Source organism: Saimiri boliviensis, chromosome 2, assembly GCF_048565385.1.
Source record: "Saimiri boliviensis isolate mSaiBol1 chromosome 2, mSaiBol1.pri, whole genome shotgun sequence".
NCBI lineage: Eukaryota > Metazoa > Chordata > Mammalia > Primates > Cebidae > Saimiri > Saimiri boliviensis.
In genome coordinates this window covers 71,018,173-71,034,175 of record NC_133450.1, presented here as the reverse complement: position 1 = coordinate 71,034,175, position 16,003 = coordinate 71,018,173, and the positions used below count along the sequence as shown (strand labels likewise).

Below are 16,003 nucleotides of genomic sequence, written 5' to 3'. Positions count from 1 at the left end.
AGACTTTAATGAAACTAAGATGACCTGGCGTTTTTAAAGTAGATAGGATTTAGGTATGTCTTAAAGAGGGAGGAGAAGGTAATCTTGGCAAGGTCATTAACGTCAACAGAGCAAAGAAAGAGGCATGCATGAGCCTCAGTTATTTAGCCATGACATCCGGGCTGTTATTGAAACAAAAGTTCCCTTCTTATTGAAAAGAATTAGACAATAAAGTTGGATAAGCTGAGAGGGACTCAGACGATTAGAGATCCTTGAAAGCCAAATGGAAGCATGTAAACAGTTTGAAGCCTCTATTTCAAAAGTATTTCTTCTAGCTGAATGGCCATAGCTATATCTATATGTTGGGAAATCTTAATTTAAAAAATTATTTCATAGTGTTGTAAAAGTCTAGTGTTAAATGTTGCTTTCATACTAATTTAGGATAAATTAGAACTAAGGAAGCAAACTGGGACTTCTTGTGTTCTGTGTACTACATTATTTGTAATAAATATTAGCAGCTAGGCTGGGTGCAGTGGCTCATGCCTGTAATCATAGCACTTTGGGAGGCTGAGACGAGCAGATCGCTTGAGCTCAGGAGTTTGAGAACAGCCTGGGCAACATGGTGAAACCCTATCTCTCCAAACAAACAAACAAAAATTAGCTAGATGTGGTAGCATGCGCCTGTAGTCCCAGATTACTTGGGAGGCTGAGGTGGGAGGATGACGTAAGCCCAGGAGCCAGAGGTTGCAGTGAGCCAAGATCATGCCACTGTACTCCAGCCTGGGTAATAGAGCAAGATTCTGTCTGGAAAAAATAAAAATAAAAAATTAGCAGCTATTTTAATTACATGGGAAAGAATATTTAGTAATTATTTACTAGGTGGCTTCAATATACAAGATTCTGTACTGGGCCCTGGGTACCTATAAGGATGAGTAATTCTGAGGTACTGCTGTGGAAGAATTTAAAATCTAATCTATGAGTCGCTTAAAGCCAAAATATCCCTTTCTTCAGCTTAGTGTTCTCAGCCCCATCAGTGTTTGGTTTTAATGAATGAATGCAGAAAGAATTAGTGACTCTTAATATGTAATATAAGCATATTAAAATATATGTTGATGTACAGACTTTGGTGCACGTGTAATCTTTTGTGATTGCTGCCTAAGGTTAGGTGTCCAATTTGGGTATCCCAGGCCTTAGGAAGCCTGAATTGCTGCCTCCTCTGCCACCCAAAGCTTGCTCAATAGCTATTCTCTCCTCCCCCAAGCAGAGACTTCCTGTAGTTTTAGGTGAGGCTCTGCTAAATGTAACCATTTTCCCCTCCCATTGTAATGTTGTCCAAGAAGTTTCTTCCAGAGCGCCACCTGTAGGACAGAATGTCAAAGGTGAAATCCTGGCTAAAACCAAACTCCAACACTAACCAACAGCTGCTGAAGTCCTGAGCTTCCGTAATCCCAACTCACTGAGAGGAAACTGTCTTAATGACATTGCCATTTACCATTTTCTTAGAGAACTTGAAGTTTATCATTAGTCTTTTTATGAGGCTTCTTTTTTTTTTTTTTTATTAAACAGGGTCTTGTTCTGTCACCTGGGTTGGAGTGCAGTGGTTTGATCTTAGCTCACTGCAACCTCTGCCTCCCGGTTCAAGCGATCGATTCTCCAACCTCAGCCTCCCAGGTAGCTGGGACTGCAGGTGTGTGCCACCGTGCCCGGCTAAGTTTCGTATTTTTATTAGAGACAGGGTTTCGTCATGTTGGCCAGGCTGGTCTCTAACTCCTGACCTCAGGCGAACCACCCACCTTGGCCTCCTCAAGTGCTGGGATTATAGGTGTGAACCACCATGCTTGGCCTATTAGTGGTTTTTGATGTATTTCTGACTCTCGCTGAGGTGTTTTGGTTATTTAAGATCTCTCTAAACCTCAGAGTTTAGACTTATTTTAAGAAATGAGATATTATGACCAGCACAGTGGCGCATGCCTGTAATCCCAGCACTTTGAGAGGCTGAGGCAGGTGGATTGCCTGAGCTCAGGAGTTTGAGACCAGCCTGGGCAACACAGTGAAACCTTGCCTCTACTAAAATACAAAAATTAGCTGAGTGTGGCGGTGTGCACCTATAGTCCCAGCTACTCAGGAGGCTGAGGCAGGAGAATTGTAAGAACCCAGCAGGCAGAGGTTGCAATGAGCCAAGATTGTGCCACTACACTCCAGCTTGGGTGACAGAGACTCCATCTCAAAAAAAAAAAAAAAGAAATATTATAGGTAAAAGCACATAACATATGTCTGGCACATTGACACATGGTTAAAAAACTTGTTGTTAATATTTCAAAGTGTACCAAAAGGTTGTAATCTTTTTATCTAGGTGTTTTGGATGAAAAATGTCAAATTCCGGAGCCATGTTGTTCAGACCTCTTCCTGTTTCCTGATGAGAGTGGGAATGTATCCCAGGAGCCCGGCCCCACCTATGCCTCATTCTCTCACCATTTCATCAGTGATGCAGTGACAGGTGTGCCCACTGAAAATGATGACTTTTGCATTCTTTTTGCACCAAAAGCAGCCATGCAGGTAATAAATTTATAACATTATTGAAGCCTTGAATGATGTTATAAATGGAATTGACTAAAGGGTGCCTGGAGAAAATACTGTTGATTTTGTCAGTTCTTTATAGTTCAGAATTACTTTGGTTGGTAACATACTATTGACAGTTTTAAATGGTTACTGTACTTTACTATTTCTGTGATACATCTCATAGAGACTCAGAGAAGAATTCGCTTTGCCAAATTGCCAACATAGATTGTTGAACTCCAGATGTATTATGTAGTAAGATGATTCTTCAAGAATCATGAAATTAAATGGCAGAAAGATCTGTTGCACAGAATTGCTAGTCCAAGAACTGTAAGAGATAAGATGTGGTTTGTGCAAAGGCTGATGGTTGGGGCATGTTTATGTGTATGTATAGATATAGGGGTGTGTGTGTGTGTGTGTGTGTGTGTGTGTGTGTGTGTATTTGGAAACTTTCCAGTAGTAACTGTCCAGTAGGTGTATTTGTTTACTGAGTTCTGTAAGTTCTGAGAACCTTCTGGTTAAATTTTTAAAAATCCAAACAATCAAACTCAGGATAAACCTGTTATTAAAAGCATGGTAATATCATTCATGTGTTGAAATTTGTTAAGTTTTGCAGTATTGACTTTAAATTAAACAAAAACCACACACTAAATTTTTGCTTTCTTTATCAAACAAGTAGTGAAAGCCAAATCGTAAACTATAAAAAATCCTTATGGAGTGATTTACATGGAACAACGAGAGTTTATTTTATGGTTAACAAAGCAGAGTATCTTTGTGATGACTAATGCCAGCAGCCATTACCTTATTTTATATATTGGAATTATTAAAACGAATGTAGAAGCAAGAATGTCCCTTGAGATGTGCAGCATAATCAGTTGTTTCGAATAAGAAAAGAGAGTGTTACCTGTTTGTTTATTTTAGGAGAAGGAAGAAGAACCAGTTATAAAAATCATGGTTGATGATGCAATTGTGATAAGAGACAATTATTTCAGTCTGCCTGTTAAGAAGACTGATACGAGCAAAGCCCCGTTACACTTTCCCATTCCTGTGATTCGGTATGTGGTGAAGGAGGTCTCTCTTGTCTGGCATCTCTATGGAGGAAAGGATTTTGGAACAGTCCCACCCACTTCTCCGGCTAAAAGTTATATGTAAGTTAATTTCTATATAAGTTTATTTGTCACGCCAATATTTTCTTTCCACAGAAAAATAAATAGAATTTTCCATTTCCACTTTAGAGAAAAAAAAAGAAAAATAAATATAATTTATCATTTTAAGTATTATTAATAGAGTTGCATTAAAAACTGTGTAATTTAAATGTCACTCTTACAGTTTTCCAATTGTGAACTTATTTGTATTGTTTGTATTTTTACTAAAATGTTGACTTTCATCATTTTCATTCAGCAGAAATTTTCAGGTATCTACTGTTGCAGAATTTAGAGACTGGAGACACCTATGAGATTGCAGAAGGATTTTATTTTAGGTGCACACTGGCCCATTCAGACTCATGTTCAAAATGGCTGAGTGGCCAGACAAAGGAGGCAGGCTTCTTTTATGCTCATAAGGGCATGAAAACATGAAGCGGGAGGCGGGTTTACAGAAGCAGGCACAAAAGTAGTTAATTAACCTTGACATGTCTTATGACATGTCTTACATTTTGAGGAACATGTTTAGCAACTGGTGTTTATCTGTGCTGTGTGGCTTTGCTGCTGCTCTGAAACAAAGCAAAGACAGAACTCACAAGGAATGTGGAGGATAGATAAGGTTAATGGTTTGCGAGAGAGACAGTTAATATTCCTCCTTAACTTGGGCTCTGGGGCTGGTGTCGTGCTTTTTTACGGACAATTCTTTGCTAAAGTTATTACAGTCCTTCTTATTTTATTAACTTTCCTTTCCCTGTTCACTACTGTGTACCTATTTCACAAAAATGAGTAAGTCCTGTGAGTGACAGAGGGCAGTGAGTTGCAGGAAGTGTGTCAGGAGGCCCGGGCATGCCTTGTCCTCCAGCATCCAGCAGGGCACAGAGCAGAGAGTCAGTGGTCACTGAGCACTTGTGAGACAAGTGCAGTATGCTGGTGGCTGGGAGAGAGTCAGATGGACAGAATCCATGTAGGGGGACAGACTTCCTTATTGAGGTGGGGCATGGCATAGAGGCTGCATGGAGCAGTAATATTTGGCACAATAGTTCAGCAACCTTTTCTCCTTAAAAGTGATTTTAAAACACGTCCAACTTTACTGTAATTCTTTTGTGTATTAGTTGGGATTCCTAGGACTTGTGCTCGGACTGTAAAGGGTTTCCAAAGTAACAGGAAGCTTATAAGGAGGCTCATTCTAAGTGTACCCTGTAATATGGATCCCAGCATCATAATTAGCTTTTTCTGTAGTTTTGAGTATTTAGCAAGCAGATTGTTATATTGTAATGGCAGTAATAAAATGTATGTTTTCAGTGTCTCCAGAGTAAAGAAGATATGGTTTGGTTTCTAGTAATTTGTGGCAGTGTTCTGAAAGCTCGGTACTCTTTCTTTCTTTGTCTTTCATCTTATCATTTTCCTTAATGTCATTCATGGACTTTCTGTGAATATTCCTTTAACAAAAGGGTGTTTTTGTGTTGCTCATTTTTAGTAGTCCCCACAGTTCTCCTTCTCACACACCCACAAGACATGGACGTGGTATGGTATGTGGAGGAAAAGGAAGGAACCATGACTTTTTAATGGAAATACAGCTAAGCAAGGTAAGATGACATTTGAAAGGAAAAATCCACTTACGTAGGACATTGCAGGGGTTCTTTTGTTATCCCCCACCATGTAGTCTTGAGCCTTAAGTCCCAACCCTTTGGATTGGAAAGGTGTAAGGATATTGTACAAAACTCTTACCTCTTTTTCATTCTCAAGTGTTCTAAGAAGACTGAGGTGTTTTTCTTTTATTTTTGTTTACCTGGGCTACCCCTAGAGCAGTGATTCTCGGAGTTGAGCAAGCTCAGAATCCCCTGGAGGGCTTATTAAAACACAGGTTTCTGGGGTCCCTGCTAGAGTTCTGATTCAGAAAGTCTGAGGCAGGGCCAGACTGAAGAGACACTGCCCTAGAGCATCTGTCTGGGAAAACCTGTGTTTGGACAGTGCATCTGGTAGGTCCTTTATGAAGGCCTAGGGACCAACAGGGCCAGACCACTGATGGCATCACATGCATTTAATTCTACCAGCTTGTCTGAGATTGTACCTAAGTGCCATATTTTAGGATAGTTAGCATAACAGTATTGTAGTGATGACAATTCCATGTGTTTAATCATCTCTGCTTCCTTTTGGAGCTTGAACCCTGTCTCTGTTGATTCATTTTAAAACAATTTCATAGGTATGCAAGATAATAATTTTGTGCCTTATTCCTACTGAGAATTTTCCTTGGAAGGGATAAAGGATTTTACCAAGGTCAAATAAGAAATGCTAGTCAAGCTTCTCTGTGTATGGTAGGGTCCACTTGCAGTAGTCCTCCTTATCCACAGGCATACATGGTAAGACCCTCAGTGGATACCCGAAACTGCAGATCGTACTGAACTTTATGTATACTATGTTTTTCCTATATATACACATCTATGATAAAGTTTAATTTTTAAGTTAGGCACAGTAAGAGATTGACAACAATAGTGAATAATAAAATAGAGCAATTACAATGGTGTACTCTAATAAAAGTTATATAAATGTGATCTCTCTCTTGCTCTCAAAATACTGCAATGTTTTTGGACCTCAGTTGACCATGGGTAACTGAAACTGTGGAGAGCAAACCCTTGGATAAGCAGGGAGCACTGTAGATTAATAAATGAGTGAACAAGTGAAGGAATGTCATGTTGTTTAGTTTTTTTGAAAGTGGAATTGTAAGCCGAGGTAGAATTCAAAGGAAATGATGACCGATATTTTGCATTTTAAAGAGAAAATACAATGTAATAAAATATAAAGAATTGTTCCACATTCTTTCTCCTTACCTGTTAAGGTGAAGTTTCAGCATGAAGTCTACCCTCCATGCAAACCTGAATGTGATTCCAGCCTCTCAGAACACCCAGTCTCCCGGCAGGTGTTCATTGTTCAGGATCTTGAGATTCGAGATCGTTTGGCAACATCACAAATGAATAAATTTTTATACCTGTATTGCAGTAAAGAAATGCCTCGAAAAGCGCACTCCAACATGGTAAGAATTAACCTCATTGTTCTTGTGTTATGTTAGTTTTGAAAACATGTTTTTTTTTTTTTTGTTTTTTTTTTTGAGACGGAGTTTCGCTCTCATTACCCAGGCTGGAGTGCAATGATGTGATCTCAGCTCACCGTAACCTCCGCCTCCTGGGTTCAGGCAATTCTCCTGCCTCAGCCTCCTGAGTAGCTGGGATTACAGGCACGCGCCACCATGCCCAGCTAATTTTTTTTTTTTTTTGTATTTTTAGTAGAGACGGGGTTTCACCATGTTGACCAAAATGGTCTCGATCTCTTGACCTTGTGATCCACCCGTCTCGGCCTCCCAAAGTGCTGGGATTACAGGCTTGAGCCACCGCGCCCGGCCTTGAAAACATGTTTTTATTATCTAACTGCAGAAGAGATAGAGTAGGGAAAATTACTGGATATCTTTTTTTCATTTTAATGTGAAAAATCCCTTTTGAAGGATTGCTAAGTTTTATGTTTAAAAATTATTTAGGGTCTATTAACTATAATTGCTAATAAATTGATATCTGAGGAAACTAGAAGTTTATAGTGATCTTTACAAAATATTTAGTACTGCTGAAGGTGCTCCAGCTTTCTAACACTCCTTATATTTTAGGAAGGGGGAAATGACTTGTTCAGGACTTTGGAGGTCCTTCGTAGAATTTGGTTTTGGAATATGGGCCTACGGTTAGCTTCAGGGTTTTGGTAGGCTCCCATTACTATGTACAACATTATCCATTTGCAGTTTTTCCTCTAAAGAGCCTGTATCTTTGAGCAGACTTTTTTTTTTTTTTTACCCCCTGGCAGTGTCTCACTCTGTCACCCAGGCTGGAGTGCAGATTGTGGCTCACTGTAGCCTCAACCTCCTGGGCTCAAACTGTCCTCCCATTCAGCCTTCCGAGTAACTGGGACTACAGGTGTGCACCACCATACCTGGCTAGTTTTTTATTTTTTGTGGAGATAGGGTTTCCCTTTGTTGCCCAGGCTGGTCTGGAACTCCTGGACTCAAGTAATCCTCCCACCTTGGCTTCCCAAAGTGTTGGGAATACCATTGTAAGCCCCTGAGCCCAACCTTTAATCAGATTATTGACGGGGGCATGCGACTGAAAAAGTTGGATTCAGGCTTTTAAGGAAAGAGGGTAAACAATTCCTCTTTTTCTCATATAGTATAGGAATAGGAATTTTTCTTTTTTTCTCTCATTTTTAAAGAGAAAAAGGTCATCATATTATTGCAGAAAAATGCTGTTCTTTTTCTTGCCTTGCAGTTGACAGTGAAAGCCTTACATGTGCGTCCAGAATCTGGCAGGTCCCCACAGGAGTGCTGCTTGAGAGTGTCACTGATGCCGCTCCGTCTCAACATTGACCAGGTTTGTGGCATGAGCCTGATTCCTGCCGTTGTAGTTAGATACAGACTGCATGTTCAGAATAAGGGAATTGTAGTGTTTATTATTATCATTGAACTTTTATGGCAGTTACATACTTTCAGCAAACTTCTGATTAAGAACAGGGCAAATTTGTTAGACATTTGGAATCTGAACTGTGGGTGAGTAAACATCATTAGATGTTATTCCCCAGTCTCCTACTCAGGGTGTGATATAGACCTTAATACCTGCTTCTTATTCTCTAATCCTTGTGTACTTTACTCCCAGTTCAGATATGCATACATTTTCAGAGAGCATTAGAGGATTTCCTGATGGATTGAACGCTGCTCTGTTCTCATCACAGCATCTGGAAGATAATACTTTGTTTGTTTGTTCATAGAAAGTGATTTATTTAAAGAGAGAGAGAAACAGGAGAAGGAGAGAGAAAGAAACAGCTGACTCTCACACTAAGAGAATCCAGACAGATGGAATCCAGGAGAGGAAAGCAGCTTCCACACTGAGTGGAAGGGAATAGAGAGAGATGGAGTTTAGGAGGGGAAGACAGGCTTTCACGAGAGAGTGTGGATCTGGAAGATAATTCTTTCTGTGCTGGGCAAAATGACAAATGAGTAAATTGGTATAGCTGAAGAGGTCAGAAACAACAGAGATTTAGACTTTCCCTAAAGAAAACTGGGGTTGGGCACAGTGAAATCTAGTTTCTCATATTCTGGCAAGCATCCCATCAAATTCTTCTGGGCTTTGCTTTGACCCAGAGAGCTGTTTAAAACATAGCTGGTGCCTCTTCCAAAATTTTTTCCAAAATGTATGAAAATGTGATGCTTAGTTGAGGTGTAGTAACACAATGACGAGAAGCATGGGTTGGGGTAAGACCTGGGTTCCAGTCTTGGCTCTGTAGCTCGTACTAGTTATATGGCTTTGGGTAAGTTACTTCACATCTCCAAGCCTTAGTTTCTTCATTGATAAAATGGGAGAAGTAGTAATATGTGTACCGTAATGCTTTTAAAATGAAGATGAAATAGATCAGTGTGTGAAAAACATTAGCTGGGTGCCTGACACACTAGGTCAGGGATCAGTAATGTTAACTGCTGTTGTTATTAACTGAAGCATGTGATAACTGCAGAACATAAGTGCAGTTTTTCACTAATCTGCTTTGAAATCGCAAAACCCTCTTGACAGAAATTATGTTTATATGAGCACAGGTTTGGAAGTAGGGTATTTACTTGTGGGGTGGACATAATGTTCATTATTTAACTAAAAGTTGAATAACTAAAAGCAGGTAACTGGTATTTCAAGAATGAGCTTAAATAGTATTTATAAACAAAAAATAGGTACTGTCTCAGAAAATGTATGCTGAAGTACAGAAGCTTAGCATAGCTTTACATTAATGCTTACAGCGTCTGAGCTAGGTTAGACTTGCCAATCAGTACTTTAGTTTTATGTTTTATCATTATGAGAAGAAGATTTTTGATATCCATACTTTAACTTAATTTATCCATATATTGATTGGCCTAGTGGAAATATAATAGAGTATTTATGGGAAAATTAATCTGTGGAAATCACCAGTGTGAACAAGACTTTAAGGTACATCTTTCTGGCATGACTTTACCAAACTTAGCAAGCCCAATTTTCTTTTTTTATTTTTCCTGACAGTGTCTCACTCTGTCATCCAGGCTACAGTGCAGATCATGGCTCACTGTATCCTTGACCTCCTGGGCTCAAACTCTTCTCCCATCTTAGACTCCTGAATAGCTGGGATTATAGACACATACCACCATGTCCAGCTAATTTTTTATTTTTATTTTTTTGTAGAAATGTGGTCCTATTATGTTGCCCAGACTGGTCTTGAACTCCTGGGCTCAAGTGATCTTCCCACCTTGGCCCCCCAACATGCTGGGATTATAGGCATGAGCCACTGTGCTCACCCTAATTTTCTTTAATAGACTTTTTTCTTCAATATTGAACATAATTTCTTATTTAGAACTATAAACATTATGATTTTAAGGTGGGAAGTTATTAATCTTAGAACCATCAAGGAAATAAATCTTACGACTATACTAATGAAGAATGGGAAATAATTCATTAAGACATAAAAGCTAGAAAAACAAAGCCATGCTACAAATATGTAAGCCTTAATGAGGTATATCACCTAACACAAAAATTCTTTTTAGTTTGCCTCTTTTAAGATTGCCATACCATATTTTGGGATAGTAAATGGTCATTGAGTAGAAAACCAAGTATTTTTGTTCATTATTTCTTGTGAAAACAGATCAGTTGATGAATGATAATGCTTTGAGTAATATGTTTCTAACTAAGCATATCCCCACTTATTCATCTTAATTGAATCATATTAAGTCTGAAAGTAACACATTATTCTTTCACATATTCAAAATACTTCATTGCTATTGAAGTTAAGTGCAACCACTTCCAAAGCTCCGTGTTCCTATAGGGCCAGCAATAAGCATCGCAGATGGAATGAGTCCCATCTGGTGGGTAAGTGGATGATGGAGGTCACACAACTAGGCAGTTTGAGATTCAAAATAGGAAGGGGGCCACATTTCCTGCTAGCCTAGTGTCCATTTTAGTTTTGTGCTGCCTGGAACTCTGCAGGAAAGGTGTATCAATTCATTCAAAACCATTTGGTGAATGCCTACCTTGACCCAGGTTCTATACTAGGATTCTGGGGATACAAAGATGAATAAGACATCTCTGTCTTCAAGGATCTCTTTATAGTGGGGAAGACTGACATAAAAGAGAGAGTTTTAATGTGCTGTGGTGAATACAAGTGATACAGATAGGCATGGGATGGTATGCCTGACCATAGACGGCTCCTAACCTAGGATGGGAGTTGGGAAGGGTGAGGGTTGCTCAGGAAAGGCTTTCTGGAGGTGGTGACATTCAAGTTGGGTTTTGAGGAGTGCAGTGGAGCTAGGCAGGCGAAGATTTTTGTAAAGTTACTACAAGCCTTATTCTGATTGTGGATTGGGATTGGGAAACCATTTTGCTAAGTAAGTAACTGCTCAGGCCAGGCTGTATAGGATGAATATGGAACAGTACTAGTTTGCACAGTTGTGTTTTTTATCATCATTGCTTCCTTGCTGGAGTATGACATTAAAAGGAATTCTTTTAATACTGAAGTCATAGTGTAGTATTAATAGACTTTATCATAGGATCTTAAAACTAGAGATATTTTACAAAGTTTAGCATCAACAATTTTTTAAAGTTTAAAAAACTGATTAACATTGAGGTCTTACTTACATATACTAAAATGCACAACTTTTAAGTGTTCGGTGGAGGTTTCACAGCTTTACACACTTGAACAGTTACTGCCCCAGCTGAAATATAGGACATTTTCCTTACCCGGCAGACTCTACTCACGTCCCTTTGTAGTCCATCTCCACCATCCCAAAGTGACTACCGACTCATCTTTTGGTCACCATAGATTAGTTTTCTCCTGTTCTGCAACTTCATATAAATGGAATTGTACTTAGCTTCCTGTACTCAGCATTAAGCCTGTGAGATCTATCTGTGATGTGGCATGTATCCACAGTCATTTTCATTGTTGAGTAGGATTTCACTGTGGATATACCACAGTTTATCTTTTTACCTGCTGGTTCACCTTGGGGTCATTTTGTGGTTTGGCTTTTAGGAATAAAGCTGTTAGGAAATTTATGTCAAAGTATTTTTATGGGCATACATTTTGATTTCTCTTGGTTGAATAAATACATATATAAGAGGAGAATTTCTGGGTCATTAATAGGTTAATGTTGAGCTTTCTTAAGAAGCTGCCAAACAGCTCTTCACAGTGACTGTCGCATTGCACGTTGCCACCAACAGCCATGAGAGCTGCGGCTGCTTCATAGCCTTGCCGGACTTGGTACTGTCGTCTTTTAAATTTTAGCTTGTACACTTTGTGTACATTGTGGTTTTAAATTGGATTTCCCTCATAACAGGTGATGTTAACCATCTTTTTCTGTGCTTATTAGCCATTTGTATATTTTCTTTTGTGTTTGTGAAGTGTCTGTGTCTTGCTAGTTTTAAAATTGTGTTTGGGTCAGGTGTGGTTACTCATGCCTGTAATCCCAGCACTTTGGGAGGCCAAGGCAGGAGGATTGCTTGAGCCTAGAAGGTTAAAATCAGCCTGGGCAACATAGTGAGATCTTGTTTCTACAAAAAATAAAAAATAAGAGAATTAGCCAGGCATGGTGGTGCATGCCTATATTCCCAGCTATTTAGAAGGCTGAGGTGGGAGGATTGCTTGAACCCAGGAGGTGGAGGCTTCAATGAGCCATGATCACACCACCGTACTCCAGTCTGGGTGCCAGAGCGAGACCCCCATCTGTAAAAACGAAATAAAATAAAATGGGGTTGTTGCTCTTACTGATTTGTAAAGAGTTTAACATAAATACCAAAATCAAACAATTTTGAGAACATTTTAAAAAGCTGGCGATTCGCATCTCTTTATCTGTTATTTTGTGCATTTGTGGTGAAAAATGAGTAGAAACCATTGTCTCTTTAGTCTCCTTTTTTTTTTTTTTCTTAAAGAGCAAATTGATACCTGAAAATTTGCTGGTTTTTTTTTTGAAGGTAATCATGGAGTCCACCATTTATGACATTGAAAATATCACCATCTAGTGGCCAAGGAATAGCATTTTATATGCTGTTAAACTGTAAACATGTACTATTTGGTATAATATGAATTACATATGTTAAATGTGTATAATGGAAATAATATGTAAAATACATAACACAAATATTATATTTGTAAAAAATAACAATATAATGAACAATTCATGAACCTATTGCCCTGCTTCTGAACCAGTATATTTCCACTACTGTTGAAACCACCGGCTTGCTCTGCAGTCCATTGCTTAGTCTCCCATGTGCATGTTACCTAGAATATCCTTCTCATTTGCATCATTTGTACTTCTGAGATTTGTGATCAGTAAACAGAGCTTTTGAAGTTGTCAAACTGTTTTGGTATGTGCTACCAAATATTTTGACCCTTCATGTTGCATTTTGGCACAGTATTAATGTTTTATATTAGTTTAGGGTTTTTTTTTTTTTTTTTTTTTTTGGAGAGAGATTCTTGCACTGTCGCCCTGGGACTGGAGTGCAATGGCATGATCTTGGCTCACTGCAACCTCCATCTCCCAGGTTCAAGCGGTTCTCCTGCCTCAGCCTCCTGAGTAGCTGGGATTACAGGCACCTGCCACCAAGCCCAGCTAATTTTTTGTATTTTTAGTAGAGACAGGGTTTCACTATGTTGGCCAGGCTGGTCTTGAACTCCTGACTTGCGATCTGCCTGCCTCGGCCTCCCAAAGTGCTGGAATTATAGGCGTGAGCCACTGTGCCTGGCCAGTTAAGGATTTTTTTAATGAAAGGAAAGAATAAGAAAGATCAGGCCCAGGCATATATATATATATATATATATATATATATATATATATATATATATGAATGAATATATTCCTGAAGATATATTTGTCAGTTTGAGTGAGATAGGCAAAATGAAGCTGCTAGTAATGGGCAAATATGGCATGTATGTGCAATGTGAAGACAGAGCCATGCAGTTTTTGTTTGTAATTATGTAATTTCAGGAGAGACAACACTGAATGGATTATTTTGATTATTTTGAATATCATGTTCAATGAGGAAATGTATTAAGGCAGTCTAAGGTATGATAAAAGCAGAAGAAAGTCATTTGGAACTTTGAAGACACTAAAAGTGTCCAGCATATGATTGTTGGTAATATCACCACAATGCAGAATGAGAGCCAGCACCAAGAAAGAGTGAGAGTGCTCCGTTTCTAAGAAAACTGAAATATACTTTGATTTTTTTTTCGAGATGGAGTCTCACTGTGTCACCCAGGCTGGAGTGCAGTGGTGCAATGTCAGCTCACTACAACCTCTGCCTCCCGGGTTCAAGCTGTTCTCTTGCCTCAGCCTCCCAAGGACCTGGGATTGCAGGCATGCACCACCATGCCCTGCTAATTTCTGTATTTTTAGTAGAAACAGGGTTTCATTGTGTTGGCCAGGCTGGTCTCAAAACTCCTGACCTTGTGATCCACCCACTTTTGGCTCCCAAAGTGCTGGGATTACAGGGTGAGCCACTCTGCCCAGCCAAATGTGCTTTAATTTAGAAATCCTTCCTACCTTTGTAATCTTTAACTTCTGTCTCTCAGTTTTCATACCTATAAATTAATTTCCTCATAGAATTATGAGAATTAAAATGGAAGTATGTGTGTGTGTCTGTGTGATTGTGTTCACGTGTGTGTGTGTGTGTGTGTGTGGGTGGTTGGGTGGGTGAGTGGGTGAATGGGTGGGTGTGGTGAAGGGAAAAATAGGAGTAATTACTGGAATAAAGGATTCAATAAATTGTAGCTATATTTGAACAATGAGTAAAATATATGAGTTTAAGGTACTTTGTCTCATAGTTTTAGAAATAGGTGGGGTTTTTTCCTTTTAGTTAAAATTACATCTCTTAATTTTAGGATGCCTTGTTCTTCCTGAAGGATTTCTTTACAAGTCTTTCTACAGAAGTAGAGCTTCTAATGACTCCAGATCCAGAAGGTATTAAATATGTATAGTTTGAAAAGGCTATACCAAGTACTTGGATTGATATTGATTATTATGGGGTTTTTTGAGAATGTACTAAAATATTTATTCCCACTTAAGTAAATGTGTTCGGTGTTGATTTTTGTTGATTTTTGCAAATGCTTTTTATATAAAAGTAATAATTTAAAAGATGAAAGCAAATTTTCTCTGTAACAGAATTGTATTTTGATTAAATAAAGTATAGGAAAACAAATTAGATCAAGATTGATTTAAATGGTTGCTCAGAAGAAGCATACCTAATTTTTCAAACGTGCACATTACATTTTCAGTTAAAAAGTCTCCTGGAGCTGATGTCACCTGCACTTTGCCAAGGCATTTGAGTACCTCAAAGGAGCCAAATCTAGTTATTTCTTTCCCTGGGCCAAAACAACCTTCCCAAAGTGATAGTGCCAATTCAGTGGAAGTGGTTAATGGCATGGAAGAGAACAACGTCTCTGCAGAAGAAGCATCTTTCAGTGATCAGCCTGTGTTTTTTAGGTAACTGGTTTTGATAACGAAGTTATTTTAGAGTTCTGAGGATTGTTCTGTGATGTGTATATGCTAGTAATCATGAGGTTCCCTCAGCTTTTCTTTGCACTGTCAAATTGTCAGCTGGTGTATTTATCTGTATGTGGTCCCCATCTAATTGCACTTCCCTCATGTGCACGTAGTAACTGGTTCAAAATTCATCTCTTTCGATTCTCTGGCAGGAATTTCCTTTTCTCCTTCTGTCCCCTCTTTCCAGCACTGTTACAGTGCGTTTGTACCAGCCCAACCGGATATTATCCTTTTGCTCTTTTTCCTTTACATATCTCAACCTGGCTTTGCCTGCTTGCCTTTTCCCTTGTAGGGGTTTTCTACCTATTTTCTCTGTCTGCCTTTACCCATTGTCGTATGTCTTTGCTGACCCTTTCCTCCTTGCTTAGTGGGCACTATTGGGAGACCCAGGTCCCCTGTGCTGCTGTTGTCTGCTGTGACTGCTGCCCAGCGGCTCAGCCAGCTGGAGCACAGCACACTGGAGTTTCCTCATTTTCAGACCTGTTCATTCTTCTCATCTTTTTTCTTTTCCAACCCTTGATGGTAGGGATGGTGGCTTGGCCCTATGGGAAAGAGAAGGGACTGAAGATCAATGCCCCCTTGTTATGAGGAGCAGTCAGCATCTTCCCTGATTTTCTGTGCTGCTTTCTCACACATCCCAGGTTCCTGATTTCTCTCTGTCTTTTCCTCTAGGTTCTGAAGTTAGACTTTAGGTTTGGGCCAAAGTCAGCAGTATTACTCCTGGAAAAGGTTGTCACATTTTAAATACTTTGCACAG

The 16,003-nt window shown here is 39.2% G+C and overlaps 1 protein-coding gene across 2 annotated transcripts in view; it reads left to right on the top strand.

Annotated features, from left to right (window-relative positions):
• Positions 1–16,003, top strand: part of ATG2B (autophagy related 2B) — an 84,531-nt gene that overhangs the window by 58,963 nt on the left and 9,565 nt on the right. For both annotated transcript variants that reach the window (XM_074393572.1, XM_003928836.4), the window contains exons 30-36: positions 2,333–2,535; positions 3,457–3,683; positions 5,155–5,263; positions 6,514–6,708; positions 7,979–8,080; positions 14,586–14,664; positions 14,979–15,186. In XM_074393572.1, the coding sequence (XP_074249673.1) occupies positions 2,333–2,535; positions 3,457–3,683; positions 5,155–5,263; positions 6,514–6,708; positions 7,979–8,080; positions 14,586–14,664; positions 14,979–15,186 (1,123 nt within the window). The remainder of the gene's footprint in view (positions 1–2,332; positions 2,536–3,456; positions 3,684–5,154; positions 5,264–6,513; positions 6,709–7,978; positions 8,081–14,585; positions 14,665–14,978; positions 15,187–16,003) is intronic.